Source organism: Hemibagrus wyckioides, linkage group LG05, assembly GCF_019097595.1.
Source record: "Hemibagrus wyckioides isolate EC202008001 linkage group LG05, SWU_Hwy_1.0, whole genome shotgun sequence".
NCBI lineage: Eukaryota > Metazoa > Chordata > Actinopteri > Siluriformes > Bagridae > Hemibagrus > Hemibagrus wyckioides.
The window spans coordinates 6,714,922-6,733,524 of record NC_080714.1 but is presented as its reverse complement, the minus strand read 5'-3'; the positions used below and the strand labels follow the sequence as shown (position 1 = coordinate 6,733,524).

Below are 18,603 nucleotides of genomic sequence, written 5' to 3'. Positions count from 1 at the left end.
CTTAGAACTAACAAGATTTTCCAGTTCATTTAAAAGAACCACATTACTCATCAAAAAAGGTTAGCATTGCAAATTAATGAAAGAACATTAGCATGAATATGGGAATGAGGCCATGCATTCCCATAGGGCATTGCTATAAAACCCATTCCTGGATAAACTGATGAAAGGGTTAGATCAGTTTAGCCTCTTCAGGCTTAATATAAGAATACTCTGCTCTAAACGTTCCCTTCATTTGCTGGTATTCCCCATGGAATTCCACTTCCGCCCTGCTTCCTGTAGAACTCCAGTGGAAAAGCTGCGTGCCTTTAAACACTGTCGTTTTTACAGCGTCTACGTCTCGGATCTGAGGGATCAAAAACACACACACTTTGGCTTCTTAACATATATTGGCAGGTCACTATTATGATCAGGTATGTCCTTTTGCATCATATTACTGTCTTCGTATGTCTTGTTTGCATCATATTACTGTCTACATACTATACTGTCTTCGTTTCCAGTGAGTGCTTGTTCACCGTTACTAGGCTTCATTACAATAATAATAATAATAATAATAATAATAATAATAATAAAATAACCTGTTGCTCACATCCCAATTTTGCTGATTGACAGGTGTTCCTGGGTCAACAAGGACAAGGAGCTGATTAGATGATAGCTATACTGCTAGCTATTATTTTTACTTGAATTTGGCATGAGTAGTTTTATAAAATAATAATTCAGAAACAAGCTAGCTTGCATTGTACTTAAGTTAGGAAGTTAACTAGAAAGATTAGCTAATGTTATCTATAGCTGTTGATAGCTTAGTAAGTTCCCTAAAAGCTTATACACTCTATTGCCAAAGGTTTTGGGGCATTGTGAAAGGGACAAAAGAGTTCCTTTCACTGGAACTAAGAGGCCAAGCCCATCCCTTGAAAAACAACACCGCAATTCAATGATTTGGAGGGGTGTCCCAATACTTTTGGCAATAGTGTATATGTAATATATTCATCTATATTTTTATCTTTATATGGTTGAAATAATTAACTTCAGCTTCCCAGCTATTTTTCCACAGTTTTAATAGAATTTGTTAGAAAGTCTGCTAGTAATCTTTGCTAAAGGTTTGCTATTCTAGTGATGACATATCTTCATAGGATGTTATTTGCAAATCAAATTTAATTCAAGCTCTGCCCCTGTTGACCCAGGGGCATCTCTTATCTAACGATATCAGGACATGGTAAAAGTGCACTAGGATTTAGAGAAAGCACTGGGTTCTCTTACCAGCACATATGCAGAGTCTGAGGAGGTTGTATTTAATATAGACAGCGCTCTGATCTGTATCTTTAGTGAAGGCGGGGCATCGATGAACACCCTACAAGACTGTAGGGTGCTGGAGGATGAAGATGATGAACTCCTAACAGGGTTCTCGATCAAACCCATTGGAGAAAACAGCTGGACATCACAATCTGAAGACAGAAGCAGACCTTCAAGTCAATCAACTGATTTACCAAAAATCACTGGTTTGTTTTGCCAAGATTTTGCATCGAAAAAACAGGCTTTCTTTTGCCGAAATCATTTCTGTGACCAACCTCCATGATGACTTCTCCTCATGTTCTTCTTACTCTGATAGGAAAGCAGTACTCCGTTGCCGGGGGTGAGGCGGTTTTGACGCACCAACAGGACATTAGAGCGTGAAGTCAGTGTCTTTCCAGCCATTTTTTCACAGATTTGCCTCAGAGACTTTCTCTCATAAAGGGCAAGATTCTCCTCTAAACACAAAGAATTAGATTCTTATGCTTCAGCCATGCATGGTGTAAAAACAGATTCATCTGGTCACTCACTTTGTCTGCAATTAAGAGAGCTGGACTCAATTTTCATTTGGATGACTTCATCAAGAGGACGGCCAATGGAGATGAAGCACCGCCTCTCGGTGACATTCCGTAGGTCTATGATTCCTGTGTCCTGAAGAAAGAGCTGCCCACACAAACCTGTGACAGAATATCAATCTGATTGTATATTTAGGACATTTACATTCGTAGGACCTTTACTATACTTTCTGATTTTGATCTGTTTGTATTATTAATGATAAAGCTATACAAGGGTATGGTACGTCCTATGACATCTATAACAACTTTCATTTAAACACAGAGATTTATCAGGCCACACTTGTAAATTCTGCCCACATCTTGCCACCTAACTGCTCTGTGGAGGTTTTGTCGACAATGTTGTAGTGGTCCTCAACACTGGTACTGTCGGTAGAACTTCTGGGAGCTTCTCAGTGTCTCCAGGATGTGCATATGTGGGTCTCTTTTCCTCAGGCAAGATTTTCAGTCTACTTGTTTTGTTCCAAGTCTCTGGTTCCTGGGTAGGAGCAGTGCTTGGCTCTGGGGTGGAGCAGTTGGCACTGTAGCAGGCCTGGATAGTGATGGGTTTGGGAAGGTGGACACAGAGGATGGGAGTGATGGGTAGAGGGCTGGACGGCCCAAGGCATGAGACTGTCCGAGACTGGATCCCATAACCACAAGAGACTGAACACTACAGAAAAGTGAGAGACAGAGAGAGAGGGAGATTGAGGTCCTGAGAGACTTTATGCTAAGACACCTAGAGTAAAAGCAGAGCCAGTGACGGTCTGGATAAATTGGAAACCTTATAATCTCTTAGATCATCAGATATTTCATCAATACTGAGGTAAAAATAACTGCACTCTCATTCATCAGTAATCTTCATTAGTAACCACTTAATCCTGGTTAGGGTTGCAAAGCACCATACACACACATTCACATATTTATTCATACCTAGGACCATGTATTTGAAGAACCCAGAAGAAAAGCACACAGACCCAGGAAGAACATGCAAAGAAATTCCACAAAGATATTTCACCAAGTTACGGACTGAAATGAAAACACTGGAGCTGTGAGGCAGCAATGATACCCACTGCACCACCATGCTACCCTAAGGTCTGAGGAACATTTTTTTACCTACTAAACACTGATAGTCTTGGCTCCAGACCGGCACCATTTTTGGTACTGGAACAGATTTTCAGATTTTGCAAGCTAACTAGTAAAAAAAACACAGAATGGTTCAAGATAAGGCACTGACTTTGGCCTTGGCATCACAACTATGCCTGTGCGAATTCTTATTTGAGAACAGTAGTGCAGTGGCTGTCACTTAAAATGGCATGAAGTACTTTTATATATTGAGTATTCAGTCAGTTTGCATGGTTCCACTGTACCTCACTCCACTCCTGCACACCCCAACGGAAGGAGCAGGCCTGGGTGAAGCAGGGCACTGTGAGTGGAGGCATCTTGCCTTCTTCACAACGCTCATCATCAATTTCTCTCTCCAATTTCCCATCGAACTGGACACACGAGACCCTCCTTAATGCCACACCCAAGCCGCAGGACACTGAACATGGACCCTGTTCACCCACCTGCCACCTAGACCATAAACACTTTAAATAAAAACACATCTGAGACATACAACATTTATATTTTCTGTTCTAACATACCATATTCAATTCATGAAGGTTTTTGATAGTTATCTGTTAATATGTAGGATATGAATAACACATTATTACATTAGTAATGTAAAAGTGTGTGCTAATATAAAATCAATATACACCGATCAGGCATAACATTATGACCCCCGACAGGTAAAAGTGAATAACACTGATGATCTCCTCATCATGGCACCTGTTAGTGGGTGGGATATGTAGGGCAGCAAGTGACCATTTTGTCCTCAAAGTTGATGTGTTAGAAGCAGGAAAAATGGACAAGTGTAAGGATTTAAGCAAGTTTGACAAGGGCCAAAGAGACGACTTGATCAGAGCATCTCCAAAACTGCAGCTCTTGTGGAGGTGTTCCCGGTCTGCAGTGGTCAGTAACTATTAAAAGTGGTCCAAGGAAGGAACAGTGGTGAACCGGTGTGGGGAGCAGAGCCTGGCCCGTGTGATCCGATCCAACAGACGAGCTACTGTTGCTCAAACTGCTGAAGAAGTTAATGCTGGTTCTGATAGAAAGGTGTCAGAATACACAGTGCATGACGGGTCAGGGCTGTTTTGCCAGCAAAAGGGGGACCAACAATATTAGGCAGGTGGTCATAATGTTATGCCTGGTTGGTGTACAGTGGCTTGTATGAGTATTCATCTTGAAATTTTCCACATTTTGTAGCGTTACCACCTGTAACTGAAATGGACTAAGAGATTAAATGGCATGCATTTACACAAAATAGGCCATAATATTAAATGGGCATAGTGCCATCAAATCCATTATCTGGCATTATGATAGATAGCAGAAAGATGGCATGATCTTCACTCTGCTCTAGTATCCCCTTGCCAAGGGGCCATGGGGATACTAACACCTTATCTTAACAAGATGCTATCACCACCATGCTTCACTGTGTGTTCTCATTATGTGAGTGAGGTTTTATTTTACATATTTTATTTCTAAATAATTTGTCAAATTATACTAATCTCCCTCCACACATACTTTAATATTTTGGGCTATTTTATGTAGGTTCATGATCTACAATCTAAGTCCATTTCACTTCCAGGTTGTAACACTACAAATTGTGGAACAGTTAGAAGACATGTGAATACTTATTTAAGTCACTGTATGGATGGATGGATGGATGGATTCAATTGCCTTGCTGGACAGGGCTCAGTGTTACATGGTACGACTTGTAGAGGTCTCGAGGCAGGGAGACAGGCCGAGTCTGCTACCACCACTTCCATGCCACCATCTCCCCCTGCAGCCTGTTGAGAGCAGTACAGCACCCTTCTTGCCACACCACCTCCGCATGACACACTGCACACTCCCTGTATGTAGCGCCACCTAATGGACAAAGATCGTCAGTGTACAGATGTGCATAATATAATTGCCTAGCAAAAAACATCCTACTGTCTTGTTATTTTTTGCATTTATACATTATGAAAATGTTAGTGCTTCCTAAGACCTAAGTTTATTCATCATAGAACCAATGCTAGTGTTGGAGTGATTGGTGTACACATACATGGCAGGGCAGGGTGACTGGACACACGGCTTGATATATGGTTCAGGCTTACTAATTCGATCACAAAAGAACTCTGGGACATCTAGTCGTGAGTGATGGTCCACACAGGAGAACCATATCTGCTGAGTACCTTTAAATACATTTTATAAACACATGGACAGTCCTTCAGAATACACACTTGTAGTAATCAATTAATATCCAGAATTACAATCAGACTTTTATACCATTTCCACAAGTCTTAGTGCAGTGGCCAATCACAGGGCTCCATACATATACTGGAATTATTTTGGACCGGAACATTACAGAAAGTGACCCGTTGTGGTCTTGCTGATCCTGGAAGACACATTAGTCCATTATTGCACATTCTATTAAGCAATACAATTTCTGAAAATCATATGATAAGCCTAGTAGAAGTTAAACTTCCTTAACTTCTGTATTTTCCCCGCTTTGCTTTACCTTTCCATGTGTTTCCCAGCCAATAGGGCAGACATCCACCACACACGAGACACGTTCAGAAGGTTTGGGTTGTAAACAGAGGCTTTCATCTACCTCCAAGTCAGTGCCACGGTGAGAGCGGACGCAGGACACTGATCTGGAAGCCTCACCGGGACCACACACAGCTGAACACTCACCAGGCTCTGAGATTTGCCATCTGCAACACACACACACACACACACACACACACACTCATACGCATGCTTCAGGACTCAAGTGGATAGAAATAAAAAATAAATAAAAGGACAGTGGACTTTGGAAATTTTAGAAATTTAGAAATATTGGAAAATCTGCTGGAGAGAATTTTATGTAATTTGTACTCCTGAGTGTTCCATTCCCCAAAGGTCATGCATTCAATGTACGCTGTAAAATACAGAACTTATGCAATGCTTCTATTCTTATTATTCAACATTTGAACCAGATTTCCTGATTTCCAGATACTATACCTGGCCAAGCACGGCTGAGTGTTGCAAGCTTCTGTTGCTGCAGGTTTGCTCATCTGAGAGCATGCAGAATCTGGAAACGCCACTGTTTCCATACCCTGTTTCTGCATACAGGTCACTGAGCGCAACCACTCACCAACTCCACAGGGGGCGCTGCAAGAACCAAATTCACCCAGAACCCAACTGCAGAAAAAAGTAGCACACCAGAATTTTTCTGAAGGTTTGAGAGGCTGTTAAAGTAACTATGTCCTGCTTGGGAATGCGGTTAGGACGAACATTCTTATGTTGAGTGATAGACCAGTTTATGGACATTGCTTTTTGCACAGTCATGTGCAAGGGCCTTCCCCAAAACTGGAAGCATACAAATGTCTACAAATAAGAGCCACAGAAAAACATCCTCCACCAAATTTTACTGTTGGCACTATGTAGTCACAGTGAATTAGTACATTATTAAATCAAATATCTGTTAAAAGTGCTGCTTTTAAGGAATAATATACACCGATCAGCCATAACATTATGAGCACTGAGAGGTGAAGTGAATAACACTGATTATCTCCTCATCATGGCACCTGTTAGTGGGTGGGATATATTAGGCAGCAAGTGAACACTTTGTCCTCAAAGTTAGAAATAGGAAAAATGGACAAGCGTAAGGATTTGAGCGAGTTTGATAAATTGTGATTGCTAGATGACTGGATCGGAGCATCTCCGAAACTGCAGCTCTTGTGGGGTGTTCCCGGTCTGCAGTGGTCAGTATCTATCAAAAGTGGTCCAAGGAAGGAACAGTGGTGAACCAGTGACAGGGTCATGGGTGGCCAAGGCTCATTGATGCACGTGGGGAGCGAAGGCTGGCCCGTCTGATCTGATCCAACAGATGAGCTACTGTTGCTCAAACTGCTGAAGAGGTTAATGCTGGTTCTAACAGAAAGGTGTTTGTTGTGTTTTGGCAGCAAAAGTGGGACCAACACAATATTAGGCAGGTGGTTATAATGTTATACCTGATCGGTGTATTTATACATTATTTACTATTTTGTCTTAAACTACCTTGCAACAAAGCACTTCATACATATTAGAAAGCTCTGGTGTGCTTGAGGCTACCTGGGTGGGCAGTCAGGTAGGTGGCATGGCTGCAAGGTGGTTGGTTTTGGAGTAACTGAGCTGCAGAGTTGCTCTTCTAGGCGTTCCTGAGTGTTCATGTCAACACACTCCTGACTGACCCTCTGAATCCCTGTAAAACCAGAGAGTCCATTATGTTCACAATCCCTCAAATCCGCATCATTTCCAGCACAACAATGACATAACTGCTTCTGGGAAGGACTAAGGTTCTTTCCGGTCCTGGAAGGAGTACACTCCAGTACAGTTTGGTGATTTCCCAAATGCATATGTAATTTTTATCATTTTCATATATGTTTCAGTTAAGTCATTTCAGTCCCTGTGATAAGCCTGAATGACTGCTGTGCATTTGGAAGGTTTTTCCCCTTTCCACACTGTGTAGTATGAATAAGCAGGACGGTACTTTCTGTGTAAGAATTAAAATTCAGAATCTTTGCACATTACAATCCCTTTCATTGTGGCACTGTTTCCAATACTAAACTAGTATGCAAATCATGACTTTTTATGCAAATGTTGCTTATTATATATTCATGGTTGCAGTTAATGCTCTGGAAGTTCATTTCTGTTATCATTATAGCAACTATAAATACTTCACTAGCTTGGATATCTGCCAATCGAGCACATATTGACATCCACATTTCTTGTGAGACTCGAATTATCTGCAGCATCCACCATACACAGTATGGTAAATGAGGTATTATTATAGGAATGGCAACATATTTGAGTGAGAAAGAGCACATTAGTATAACAGCTGAACTACCATCTGTGCAGTGCTGTAATAATAAAATTAATCAACACCTACTCAGTGCAATGGTATAGTTAATTATATCATATTATTGTATATTAGTTAATTAATTGTGTAATTCTTGCCTTCCTGGTAGTTTTTGTTATCTCTAATTATATTAAGTTACCAGTTTCCTCAAACACCATAATGCTACCATCATATTAATGAGAAAGAGAGATTTAAGGTGATGCTTACTCAACTATTTAACCATTAAAACACTGATGCAACACAGCAGTTCAATGCCGCGTGAATGTTAGGAAATCAATCAAATCTGTCCTGGACTCCAGCTCTCCAGGTCGGGAAACTGGGTTGATTTAACTACTTGGCCTTCTCTTATACCTGAGCCACAGGTTACTGAACAAGATGAGATGACAGTGGACCATCGAGCTTCAATTATCTTCTTCTCTGGGCCAGTGTCCGGCATGTAGTACCGATAGGTGATGTTTGGGCTTGTGACGTCTCCGTATTCCCTTCCATATTTCCGATACACCTGAAAATACATATGGCACGATAACCCCAAAAGGATTGCTGAGTACACTTTGATATTAGATAAGCTTTTACAATTTTTCAGGATTCAGTCAAAGGAAAAAGAAAGGATGATGCAACAGTCTCCGCCCACCTGTATCTGGATCTTGTCTGAGATTGGTCCAGACAGAATGAGCTCCTCCATGTGAGGTAGGAGGTCAGGGGTGAGGTAGAGATTGTAGACCATGTGGTTCTCCTCGAGAGGTGAAGGGTGGGTGGTGTTTAATGCGATGTCTCCTTCTCCAGCTACTACATATTCATCATTCACCAGCACGGCTACACAAAAACAGAATTGTGGATTTTATATACAAACACAAACACACACACACTATAGTAAAGTGTGCACAAAACATTTGTAAAGTAAAAGCTATTTTCAGAACGTACCCATATGCGTGAAAACTGGGTTCCAGTTATTAATGTGGACCTGAGAGGCGTTCTCTGGGAGAATGAGGAATGTGACATACTCTGAAATGAAAGAAAGCAAAATAAAGCAGAGTACGTTCATGAAAAAAAGGTGTAGAAGTTGAGAAGAATAAAGGTCCAGTACCTTTGGCCTCTCCGCCTGTGTAAGAGCCGGTAATAAGATGGCAGGTGTTGCCTTTTCCTTCACACACCCCACAAACGTCCTCCACCTTCCCAGAATGCAACACACCATCACAGCCAAACACCTAATAAAAGTCAATAAAGATTCTTAGTCTTTTAACTAATATTTTCTACTCCACGCAATTGTATTTTCTAGCAATACAATTATAAAGTATATCTTGATAGACAATTGACCTCATCTAACATAATTACATTTTTTTGAGGAATACAAATAAATATATATGAATAATTTGTATTTATTTGCATAAAACATGAGTGTTGAGAGAGAGATAGACAGGAATTTACAAAAACTAGCTTTTAAAAAAATTATCTAAAAACAAAACAGTTCCAATTGGCCAGAATTTAATCACAGCAATATAGAAATTAACCTATTCATTCATTCATTCATTTATTTATATAGCACTAATATTAGTACTTGTAGTGTTGCTAAAGTATTCAGTGTTGTAGTACTAGAATTGTTGAGACGTTTTCCCATTATGCAACTGACCATATCCGATTAAACCTATATACACTATATTGCCAAAAGTATTCGCTCACCTGCCTTGACTCGCATATGAACTTAAGTGACATCCCATTCCTAATCCATAGGGTTCAATATGACGTCGGTCCACCCTTTGCAGCTATAACAGCTTCAACTCTTCTGAGAAGGCTGTCCACAAGGTTTAGGAGTGTGTTTATGGGAATTTTTGACCATTCTTCCAGAAGCGCATTTGTGAGGTCACACACTGATGTTGGACGAGAAGGCCTGGCTCTCAGTCTCCGCTCTAATTCATCCCAAAGGTGTTCTATCGGGTTGAGGTCAGGACTCTGTGCAGGCCAGTCAAGTTCATCCACACCAGACTCTGTCATCCATGTCTTTATGGACCTTGCTTTGTGCACTGGTGCACAGTCATGTTGGAAGAGGAAGAGGCCAGCTCCAAACTGTTCCCACAAAGTTGGGAGCATGGAATTGTCCAAAATGTCTTGGTATGCTGAAGCATTCAGAGTTCCTTTCACTGGAACTAAGGGGCCAAGCCCAGCTCCTGAAAAACAACCCCACACCATAATCCCCCCTCCACCAAACTTTACACTTGGCACAATGCAGTCAGACAAGTACCGTTCTCCTGGCAACCGCCAAACCCAGACTCGTCCATCAGATTGCCAGATGGAGAAGCGCGATTCGTCACTCCAGAGAACGCGTCTCCACTGCTCTAGAGTCCAGTGGCGGCGTGCTTTACACCACTGCATCCGACGCTTTGCATTGCACTTGGTGATGTATGGCTTGGATGCAGCTGCTCGGCCATGGAAACCCATTCCATGAAGCTCTCTGCGCACTGTTCTTGAGCTAATCTGAAGGCCACATGAAGTTTGGAGGTCTGTAGCGATTGACTCTGCGGAAAGTTGGCGACCTCTTCGCACTATGTGCCTCAGCATCCGCTGACCCCGCTCCGTCAGTTTACGTGGCCTACCACTTCGTGGCTGAGTTGCTGTCGTTCCCAAACACTTCCACGTTCTTATAATACAGCTGACAGTTGACTGTGGAATATTTAGGAGTGAGGAAATTTCACGACTGGATTTGTTGCACAGGTGGCATCCTATCACAGTTCCACGCTGGAATTCACTGAGCTCCTGAGAGCGACCCATTCTTTCACAAATGTTTGTAAAAACAGTCTGCATGCCTAGGTGCTTGATTTTATACACCTGTGGCCATGGAAGTGATTGGAACACCTGATTCTGATTATTTGGATGGGTGAGCGAATACTTTTGGCAATATAGTGTATGTATAATGAGCATCTTTTAGAAGAGATTTGTTCGTTTTCTTGAAATCACATGATTATTATGGACCTAGAAACACATTACAAGCTGCACTTTCAGTTTTGCTCATGCATGCCTACTTACGTCCGTTTACTGGTGAGTTTTACTAATTAACACAGAGTTCATTACAGTTGACTCACTTCCAAGCATTCCTGACGTTACCTTGCACTCCCCGTTAAGGCATGCACTAACAGCACCAGGAGTGAAAGGGCCATCAAGCTCACACCTCGTCCCGTCGATAAACTGAGTCCCACGGCTCACCATGAAGTCCTGCTCACGAGAGCGACACATCAGTTTACACTGAGCATCACCTTATCACCACATACCAACAGACAGAAAAAGGGAATATTAATAGAAACCACAGGAACAAACAGGAATGTTAATTTGAGAAGATAATTAGCAGCTTTGTTCATTATTCGGCTAGTTAGCTGACCTGAAATGAAGCCAACTGCAGGTATCCATGAGTAGGCTGTGGTTGAATAGGCAGAAAGCTGCAGGGGTTGATGGTCCGTATCTGAGCACTGCTGGGCCATGAACTCATGCTGGTTACTTTCACATGGCTAAAATAAAGGACTAGTTAATCAGACGTGCGGAACTTACTCCTTTAACTCTGACGCAAAGGTTATATATGGATTAAGATTAAGACTAAGACAGCAAAGAAGCATCTAAATCCTTTCAGTATGTTATCAAGTAGGCCACCAAATCCAGTAAAGCGTACATTAACCAAGCGAACCTGATTACGGTGCAGTAATTCTGATTCTCTTGCTATTTAGGCTATATATATCTCTTCGTTTGCTAGAACAGCATGGTTCACACTTGGATTAGCTGAGACCTATTGCAGATATGACTGGTGAAAATGTACCTGTCGATTACAAAGTTCAGCCTCTGTCCCTTCTCCCTCACAGTCTCGTCCTCCAAAAGCTGGCCTACAATTATCCACACATATAGCAACATGCACATGGTATAAATATAAGTCATGGAATCATGCAATTGCTATTCATTGTTTTATATATAGAACTGCTGACAAATGACCTTGTTTTCTTTATAGGGTTGTCTGATCTATACGCACAATAATCTTTAATACCATATGCACGATTCTGATTACTTATCTTAATTCTAACAATGCACATATATTGACATAAAAATGTTTGTAATCTCTGATGTGGTGATGTGTTCTATGAGGAGATACACCCACCAGGCATAACATTATGACCACCTGCCTAACATTGTGTTTTTCTCCCAAAACAGCAACATGCACTGTGTATTCTGACACCTTTCTATCAGAACCAGCATTAACTTCTTCAGCAATTTGAGCAACAGTAGCTCGTCGGTTCGATCGGATCACACGGGCCAGCCTTCACTCCCCATGTGTATCAGTGAGCCTCGGCTGCCCATGACCCTGTCGCCGGTTCACCACTGTTCCTTCCTTGCACCACTTTTGATAGATACTGACCACTGCAGACCGGGAACACCCCACAAGAGCTGCAGTTTTGGAGATGCTCTGATCCAGTTGTCTAGCCATCACAATTTGGCCCTTTGTCAAACTCGCTCATTTTCTTACTCTTGCCCATTTTTCCTGCTTCTAACACATCAACTTTGAGGACAAAATGTTCACTTGCTGCCTAATATATCCCGCCCACTAACAGGTGCCATGATGAGGAGATCATCATTGTCATTCACGTCACCTCTCAGTGCTCATAATGTTATGCCTGATCCACTTTGGGGTGAGCCGCATCACACCACCCTATCACTGATTATTTTCCTATAACAACATGCTCTGTCATGTTTTATTCCTTAGCACATGCATACCTGGGATTGTTGCACTCTCTCTTGCGGTATGTGATCCCTCCTCCACAGGTACGTGAACAGGAGGAGTGTTCAGACCAAGAAGACCAGGAGCCATGAACCAGCAGAGAGGAGCTCAGTTTAGATGCAGATACACAACGTCCCTTTAAACACCACTAAGAGAAAAGACAGCTTACATTAAACGCAAGTTGTAAAACATAACATTCTAGTGGAATGACAGTTGGCTGTGTGTGCACAAAGAAAAATCCTTCACACAACGTAGATTATGTATGATACCTGATTTAGCCCGCATTCAGTGCCATCCAACAGCGGCACAAGAAGTCGGGTGCAGGTGCTGCGATCGCCAGGGATGATGTGGCAGGACAGAAAACGACAAGTAGCCTAGACACATAATGTATAAAGTCACATCACCATGAGGTTTTCCAATAACTGCTCCCCGCCAAGTGTTTTATTTCTTTTATACCGTAACAATATGTCTAGGATTACCATTTATATTTATCATAGAATGACACCTCATGTTGTTACATTTATATGGTCTTGTACACCAACCAGACATAACATTATGACCACCTGCCTAATACTGTATCGGTCCCCCTTTCACTGCCAAAACAGCCCTGACCCGTCATGCACTGTGTATTCTGACACCTTTCTATCAGAACCAGCATTAACTTCTTCAGCAATTTGAGCAACAGTAGCTCGTCTGTTGGATCGGACCGCACGGGTCAGCCTTCGCTCCTCAACGTGCATCAATGAGCCTTGGCCGCCCATGATCCTGTCACCGGTTCACCATTGTTCCTTCCTTGCTCCACTTTTGATAGATACTGACCACTGCAGACCGGGAACACCCCACAAGAGCTGCAGTTTTGGAGATGCTCTGATCCAGAAGTCTAGCCATCACAATTTGGCCCTGGTCAAACTCGCTCATTTTCTTACTCTTACCCATTTTTCCTGCTTCTAACTCATCAACTTTAAGGACAAAATGTTCTCTTGCTACCTGATATATGAGATGAGGAAGATAATCAGTGTTATTCACTTCACCTGTCAGTGCTCATAGAGTTATGCCTGGTCGGTGTATCTAGCTAGCACTATAGTTGGAGGTTCTTTTATAGAAAACACCTTCTGACCAATAGAACTGGTTGAAAATTCAGCAGTACTCTGGTATAATGACCTTTAAGTGTTTCCTCTATAGTATAATCACATCATTTTAAAGGCATCTTGTATAATTTATGAATGTTTGATTTACATTATCCCATGATATGGACTGTCTTATTTCTTTCAATATTGTCCAGAAATCAATAGAAATATTTTCAGAACTCTCACCATGTCGTTGCTAGTGAAAGAGCAGGCAGTAGCTGTGCTCCCAAACGCGATGCGACACTGATCATCCACACCGTAATACAGTCCGGGTTTCCACTCCTGCAGTGATCCTCCCAGCACCGGCACATCATTCACACACTCTGCCTTGCCTGCACTAATGTGTTCAGAATACTTTAGCAAAATATCCTACTGTAGGTAATAAACAATACGCATCCTAACCAGAGGTGGATTGTAAAAGAATAGAAATATTTAGAATATAAAACATTGCATTCAATTTACGATACGCAGATTTTAGAGTAAAGCTTTTTTCAACCCAAATTCTTTTTAAAATACTTCTCCAAAACAATCTTTTAACAAAATGAAGCATGTTTTAGTTTAGGAAAGCTTGTAGCTTTTAAAACTCTAGGGCTATATAAAAATTATTAACCACATCACAGTCAATTATATTCCAACTCTTACGTATTGAACAGTTTTTTGACATTGCAGGCCACAGTGACCATGAGTAAGGAAGTCTAGGGTAAATTACACATAGTATCAGAGTTAATAAGCAAGTACCTGTAGAAGTTAAGGAACTGGTTTCTGCTGCATTGAGACCAGGTGAGATCTACACTGTTGTAACCTCCATCAGATGCCATAATAAACCCGCTACTGCTGCACGTGTTGTTTGCCCCATCATGGTTTATTCCAAAGCTGGAATAAAAAAAAAAATCGCACTCATATCAACTCCAAACATTTTAAGAAACTCATTTTCGATTTTGAGAAATTTATTTTATTATACCAGATTGGCTTCTCTTACCTGTGTCCAATCTCATGCGCAATAGTGATGCCGAGGTCAAAGCCTGTATCTTCTGTAATTACACAGTTCCACTGGCTAGAACAGACTCCGCCCAGCTGGGTCACGCCTCTCACCTGCTTATTCCCATTGGGCAATACTAAATCAAACCTTGCAGACGAAAAAGGAAATATAGATGAGCAATAAGATTTTTTTTTATTTATTAAAATTGAGCTGCATAATGTGTACGGTACCTGGTGATGTACAGGAGTAGATCTGCATGCAGGGGGTCAGTCTCAGTAGAAGGGTTGACTTTATGACCCCACTCACACACACTCTTCAGAGAGGAAGTGATGTCATCAGAGATCTGAATGTCTGGCTGTAAATGTAAAGAAATATGCACGACATTCTATTGTTATGACACAGAAATTCAGTCCCATTGCAAACTGCCGTAGTTACCTCTGGCTCTGTGAGAATGATCATACGGATCAAGTGGACTCTCATATTTGCCCCTAGAGTGACATCACGTAACAGCTCGGATGCCTGGCGGAGTAAGTAAGCGTTCAGTGCAAATGATGTGAAATATAATATGAATACTTATGCAAGACTCGTTAAGCTAGTGTATAAATGCAGTCTTGTAATAATCTCTACACTCACAATGTTCAGGTTGGTGAGGATGTATCTCTCTGTATCCTGCTTGTGGACCTCATGGACATCGCGACCGACTACCACCAGCAGCTCTAAATGAGTGACCTCTGCCCCTAGAAATGACCTCTGGAGCCTACGATTGCCTAATATCAGATATAAAAACCTAATTATCTAATGAGTGAGGATATTTTATACACTGATCAAGGATAACATTATGACCACAGACAGGTGAAGTGAATAACACTGATGATCTCCTCATCATGGCACCTGTTAGTGGGTGGGATATATTAGGCAGCAAGTGAACATTTTGTCCTCAGAGTTGATGTGTTAGAAGCAGGAAAAACGGGCAAGCGTAAGGATTTGAGCGAGTTTGATGAAGTGCCAAATTGTGATGGCTAGACGACTGGATCAGAGCGTCTCCAAAGCTGCAACTCTTGTGGGGTGTTCCCGGTCTGCAGTGGTCAGTATCTATCAAAAGTGGTGCAAGGAAGGAACAATGGTGAATCGGCGACAGGGTCATGGGCAGCCAAGGCTCATTGATGCACATGGGGAGCAAGGGTGGCCCGTGTGATCCGATCCAACAGACGAGCTACTGTTGCTCAAATTGCAAAAGACGTTAACGCTGGCTCTGATAGTAAGGTGTCAGAATACACAGTGCATAACTGTTTTGGCAGCAAAAGGAGGACCGACACAATATTAGGCAGGTGGTCATAATGTTATGCCTGATCAGTGTATACTGTTTAAAGAAAAACATGATGATATCTTATCCTAACTGATATTGAAGGTGAAATGTTAACATTTGTTTCTCAGGAATTAAAAGCATTTCAACATGTCTTGCGTAATTTCCTTCTAAAGTAAGAGTCAGAGCAAAACAATTTATTGTTAAAATTCAAAATCAACAACACATCTTATTGTGCAACCTGCATAAATACATACAGACTATACAGATGTTTATATCTCACACTATTTTTTATAAATATATATTGTATTGTATCTCATTTGTGATCCATTTTAAACATTGTGTATTGTGATATGTTGTGTTGTGACCCCTAAATTATGCTTTCTCTTCAGTTTCAGGAACAAATAAGCATTTATTTTAGCCAGAATTCTGTCTATCAATCTCATATGCAAATAAAAGTTTAATTCAAACAATATTTTCAAGATCAAGTTGAAATAATTTACATAAAATACCCAAAGGCAGGATAGTGACTGTTTGTTCTGTTAAAATATTTGCATGATTGCTTTGAAGCCCAGAACTAGATGCAGGTTTTTATTTTATTTTATTTTATTTTATTTTATTTTATTTTATTTTATTTTATTTTATTTTATTTTATTTTTTAGGGGTTATTTTGCAGAAGACTATGAGGGAGTACCATTTTCACAAAATGGTTGCTTCATAACTTATAAAGTTATGAGTTATGAAGTTTTAAAACATATTGGCACTAATATCCCTGATGCTGGACTCAAATATATATATATATATATATATATATATATATATATATATATATATATATATATATATATATATATATAAACACATGTGAATAAAACACAGCACTAAACAATGCACCACTTACTCTGTGACTGTTGAAGGCGTGTCTTAACAGGTGATGGCCCCGCCCAGAGCAGGTGTGGCACACCTGGAGTTGTGACCACAGAGTTTTGCAGATGAGCTGAATGGTTATGGAGCAGTGGATAAATGTGTAGCTTTCCTGACTGCAAGAGAAGCAGGCCTTGCTAAAAGGAAGGGAAGAAGCCTTTACTATGAGCCAACCTTCGACATGTCCATGCAAATTATTACACATCAATAATTAAAATAAAATAAAAGTCTCACAAGTTTTCCATCACACACTGAGAGAAAAGATCTAGCATCGTCTGGCTTGAGTAGGTCAAGCTGCTCACAACACTTATTATCCCTCCTCTTTATTACACTGAGTGTGGTATTGATGGCAAGCTCCAGGTTGGATGGACAGGACAAGGACGGCTCTTTTCTCCGTCTCAGTTTGAAGTCTTTTCCCTGAGCTTGAAATGAGCAATGTTTTCCACTGCTCTCGTCTCTGAAGCAATTTACCCACACAAGCTCAGATTCAGGCACTATGGGGAATTGTGTGATTAATGTGTGAGATGGTGAGTAATACATACAACTGCACTTTAATATGTAAGTAAATCTAAAGTAAACTTACCTAATGCTGTCGAATTAGTGCCAAAATAATAGAATACATCCTCAGGGGCTAGTGACTGTAAAAACTCCTTCAAGCATAAAATATTAGATATTTGGACAGCTTCAAATGACTGAAGGTGTGAAGATCATATGCATTAGTTCTACAAATACTAAGTTTCATGGAAATGTTTAGCTAACAAAGCATGAGAAAAGCTCAAAATACTTTAAAGATCTTTTTAATCCTTTCATTAACACCTTACCTTCTCCAGGGAAATATGAGACGCTAACAAAGCCGCGTCCACCAGGACCGACGCCAGAAAGAGTGACAGCAGAGCGGCCATGTTTGTTTAAACTGTAGGATAAAGGACAGGTTTATCTGTGTGTAAAGCGTCAGATAGAGTCCGGTTCAATACGGTGCCACCGCTACGGCTTGTGCTGATCTAAGATCGTTTTTCTCAGCTGAATCCTTATCACGCGTGTCTGAAGAGTAAAAGCAAAACTGGTCATTAAGCACACAAAGTCTCGGCAAAGACACAGATTTGAGAAATGTGTTATTTTTTGTTGACATAGCGGTTCGATTATGTGGGGTGAACAACAGTAAAGAGTAAAGTGATTGGATCTTTACCTGATAAGTGATGACCAGTTGATTGGTCAGTGTGGCTGGGGAACTGAAAGGGTCTTTCACTGCGTTTAGAAAGTTGCTTTTATCATGGTGTAAAGAACAAATCTGCAATTCCAGGTCTGAAAAACCAGAATTGGAATATAGCTTACCCCCTAAAATAGAGCAGACAAATCAGGAGCATGCTGGATAACAGATCTTTATGGATGGAAGTGGTAACCCTGCTGTTAGATTTTAAACCACTTCCCTCTCTATTACGTACTACCATATTGTACCTTATAGTAAAAAAGAATTGAGTGTTCTTCCTTGCTGTTACAAGATTTAGATAAGTTAAGCAGCCTTTGTCAAATATACATTACTGCACAGTGAAATTCATCCTTTGGGGTTGGGGTCAGAGCGCAGGGTCAGCCATGATGCAGTGCGTCTGGAGCAGGGGTGAGTTGGGGGCCTTGGTTAAGGGTCCATTGGTGGCAGCTCAGCAGTGCTGGGGCTTGAACATCCATCCATATACCCGCTTTATTCTTAATTAGGGTCACGGGG

The 18,603-nt window shown here is 41.1% G+C and overlaps 1 protein-coding gene and 1 long non-coding RNA gene across 3 annotated transcripts; one reads left to right on the top strand and one right to left on the bottom strand.

The window, feature by feature from the left end:
• Positions 1-168: 168 nt before the first annotated feature.
• adamts13 (ADAM metallopeptidase with thrombospondin type 1 motif, 13) lies at positions 169-18,009 on the bottom strand. 2 transcript variants are annotated; one of them, XM_058389836.1, is made up of 31 exons: positions 17,705-18,009; positions 17,467-17,575; positions 17,118-17,377; positions 16,861-17,020; positions 15,290-15,423; positions 15,092-15,175; positions 14,887-15,011; positions 14,657-14,803; positions 14,416-14,550; positions 13,864-14,014; positions 12,820-12,924; positions 12,547-12,698; positions 11,600-11,663; positions 11,171-11,297; positions 10,900-11,048; positions 8,888-9,008; positions 8,725-8,805; positions 8,435-8,616; positions 8,155-8,305; positions 7,017-7,146; positions 5,925-6,104; positions 5,440-5,635; positions 5,208-5,316; positions 4,984-5,113; positions 4,617-4,805; positions 3,206-3,410; positions 2,172-2,508; positions 1,815-1,961; positions 1,563-1,742; positions 1,255-1,439; positions 169-343 (listed from the first exon to the last, which is right to left on the bottom strand). In XM_058389836.1, the coding sequence occupies exons 1-31, from the start codon at positions 17,783-17,785 to the stop codon at positions 170-172; spliced, it is 4,680 nt and encodes a 1,559-aa protein (XP_058245819.1). In that variant the 5' UTR covers positions 17,786-18,009; the 3' UTR covers position 169. The 2 variants fall into 2 exon arrangements, with proteins under 2 accessions (XP_058245819.1, XP_058245820.1); XM_058389837.1 differs by having other exon boundaries at positions 17,467-17,533.
• Positions 175-1,741, top strand: LOC131353106 (uncharacterized). The gene is made up of 3 exons (XR_009204593.1): positions 175-410; positions 1,321-1,493; positions 1,604-1,741. It is a non-coding gene; the product is annotated as an uncharacterized LOC131353106 (long non-coding RNA).
• Positions 18,010-18,603: the final 594 nt, after the last annotated feature.

What these genes read in the sequence shown, in the direction of transcription:
- adamts13 (XM_058389836.1), bottom strand. Translation starts at nt 17,785, where the DNA reads ATGGCCGCTCTGCTGTCACTCTTTCTGGCGTCGGTCCTGGTGGACGCG. An exon ending in ACTGAGCCCTGTCCAGCAAG is followed by an intron (nt 3,411 to 4,616) that starts GCAATTGAATCC and finishes TTTATGGTCTAG; the next exon opens with GTGGCAGGTGGGTGAACAGG. An exon ending in GAGGAGAAGTCATCATGGAG is followed by an intron (nt 1,440 to 1,562) that starts GTTGGTCACAGA and finishes TTCTGTCTTCAG; the next exon opens with ATTGTGATGTCCAGCTGTTT.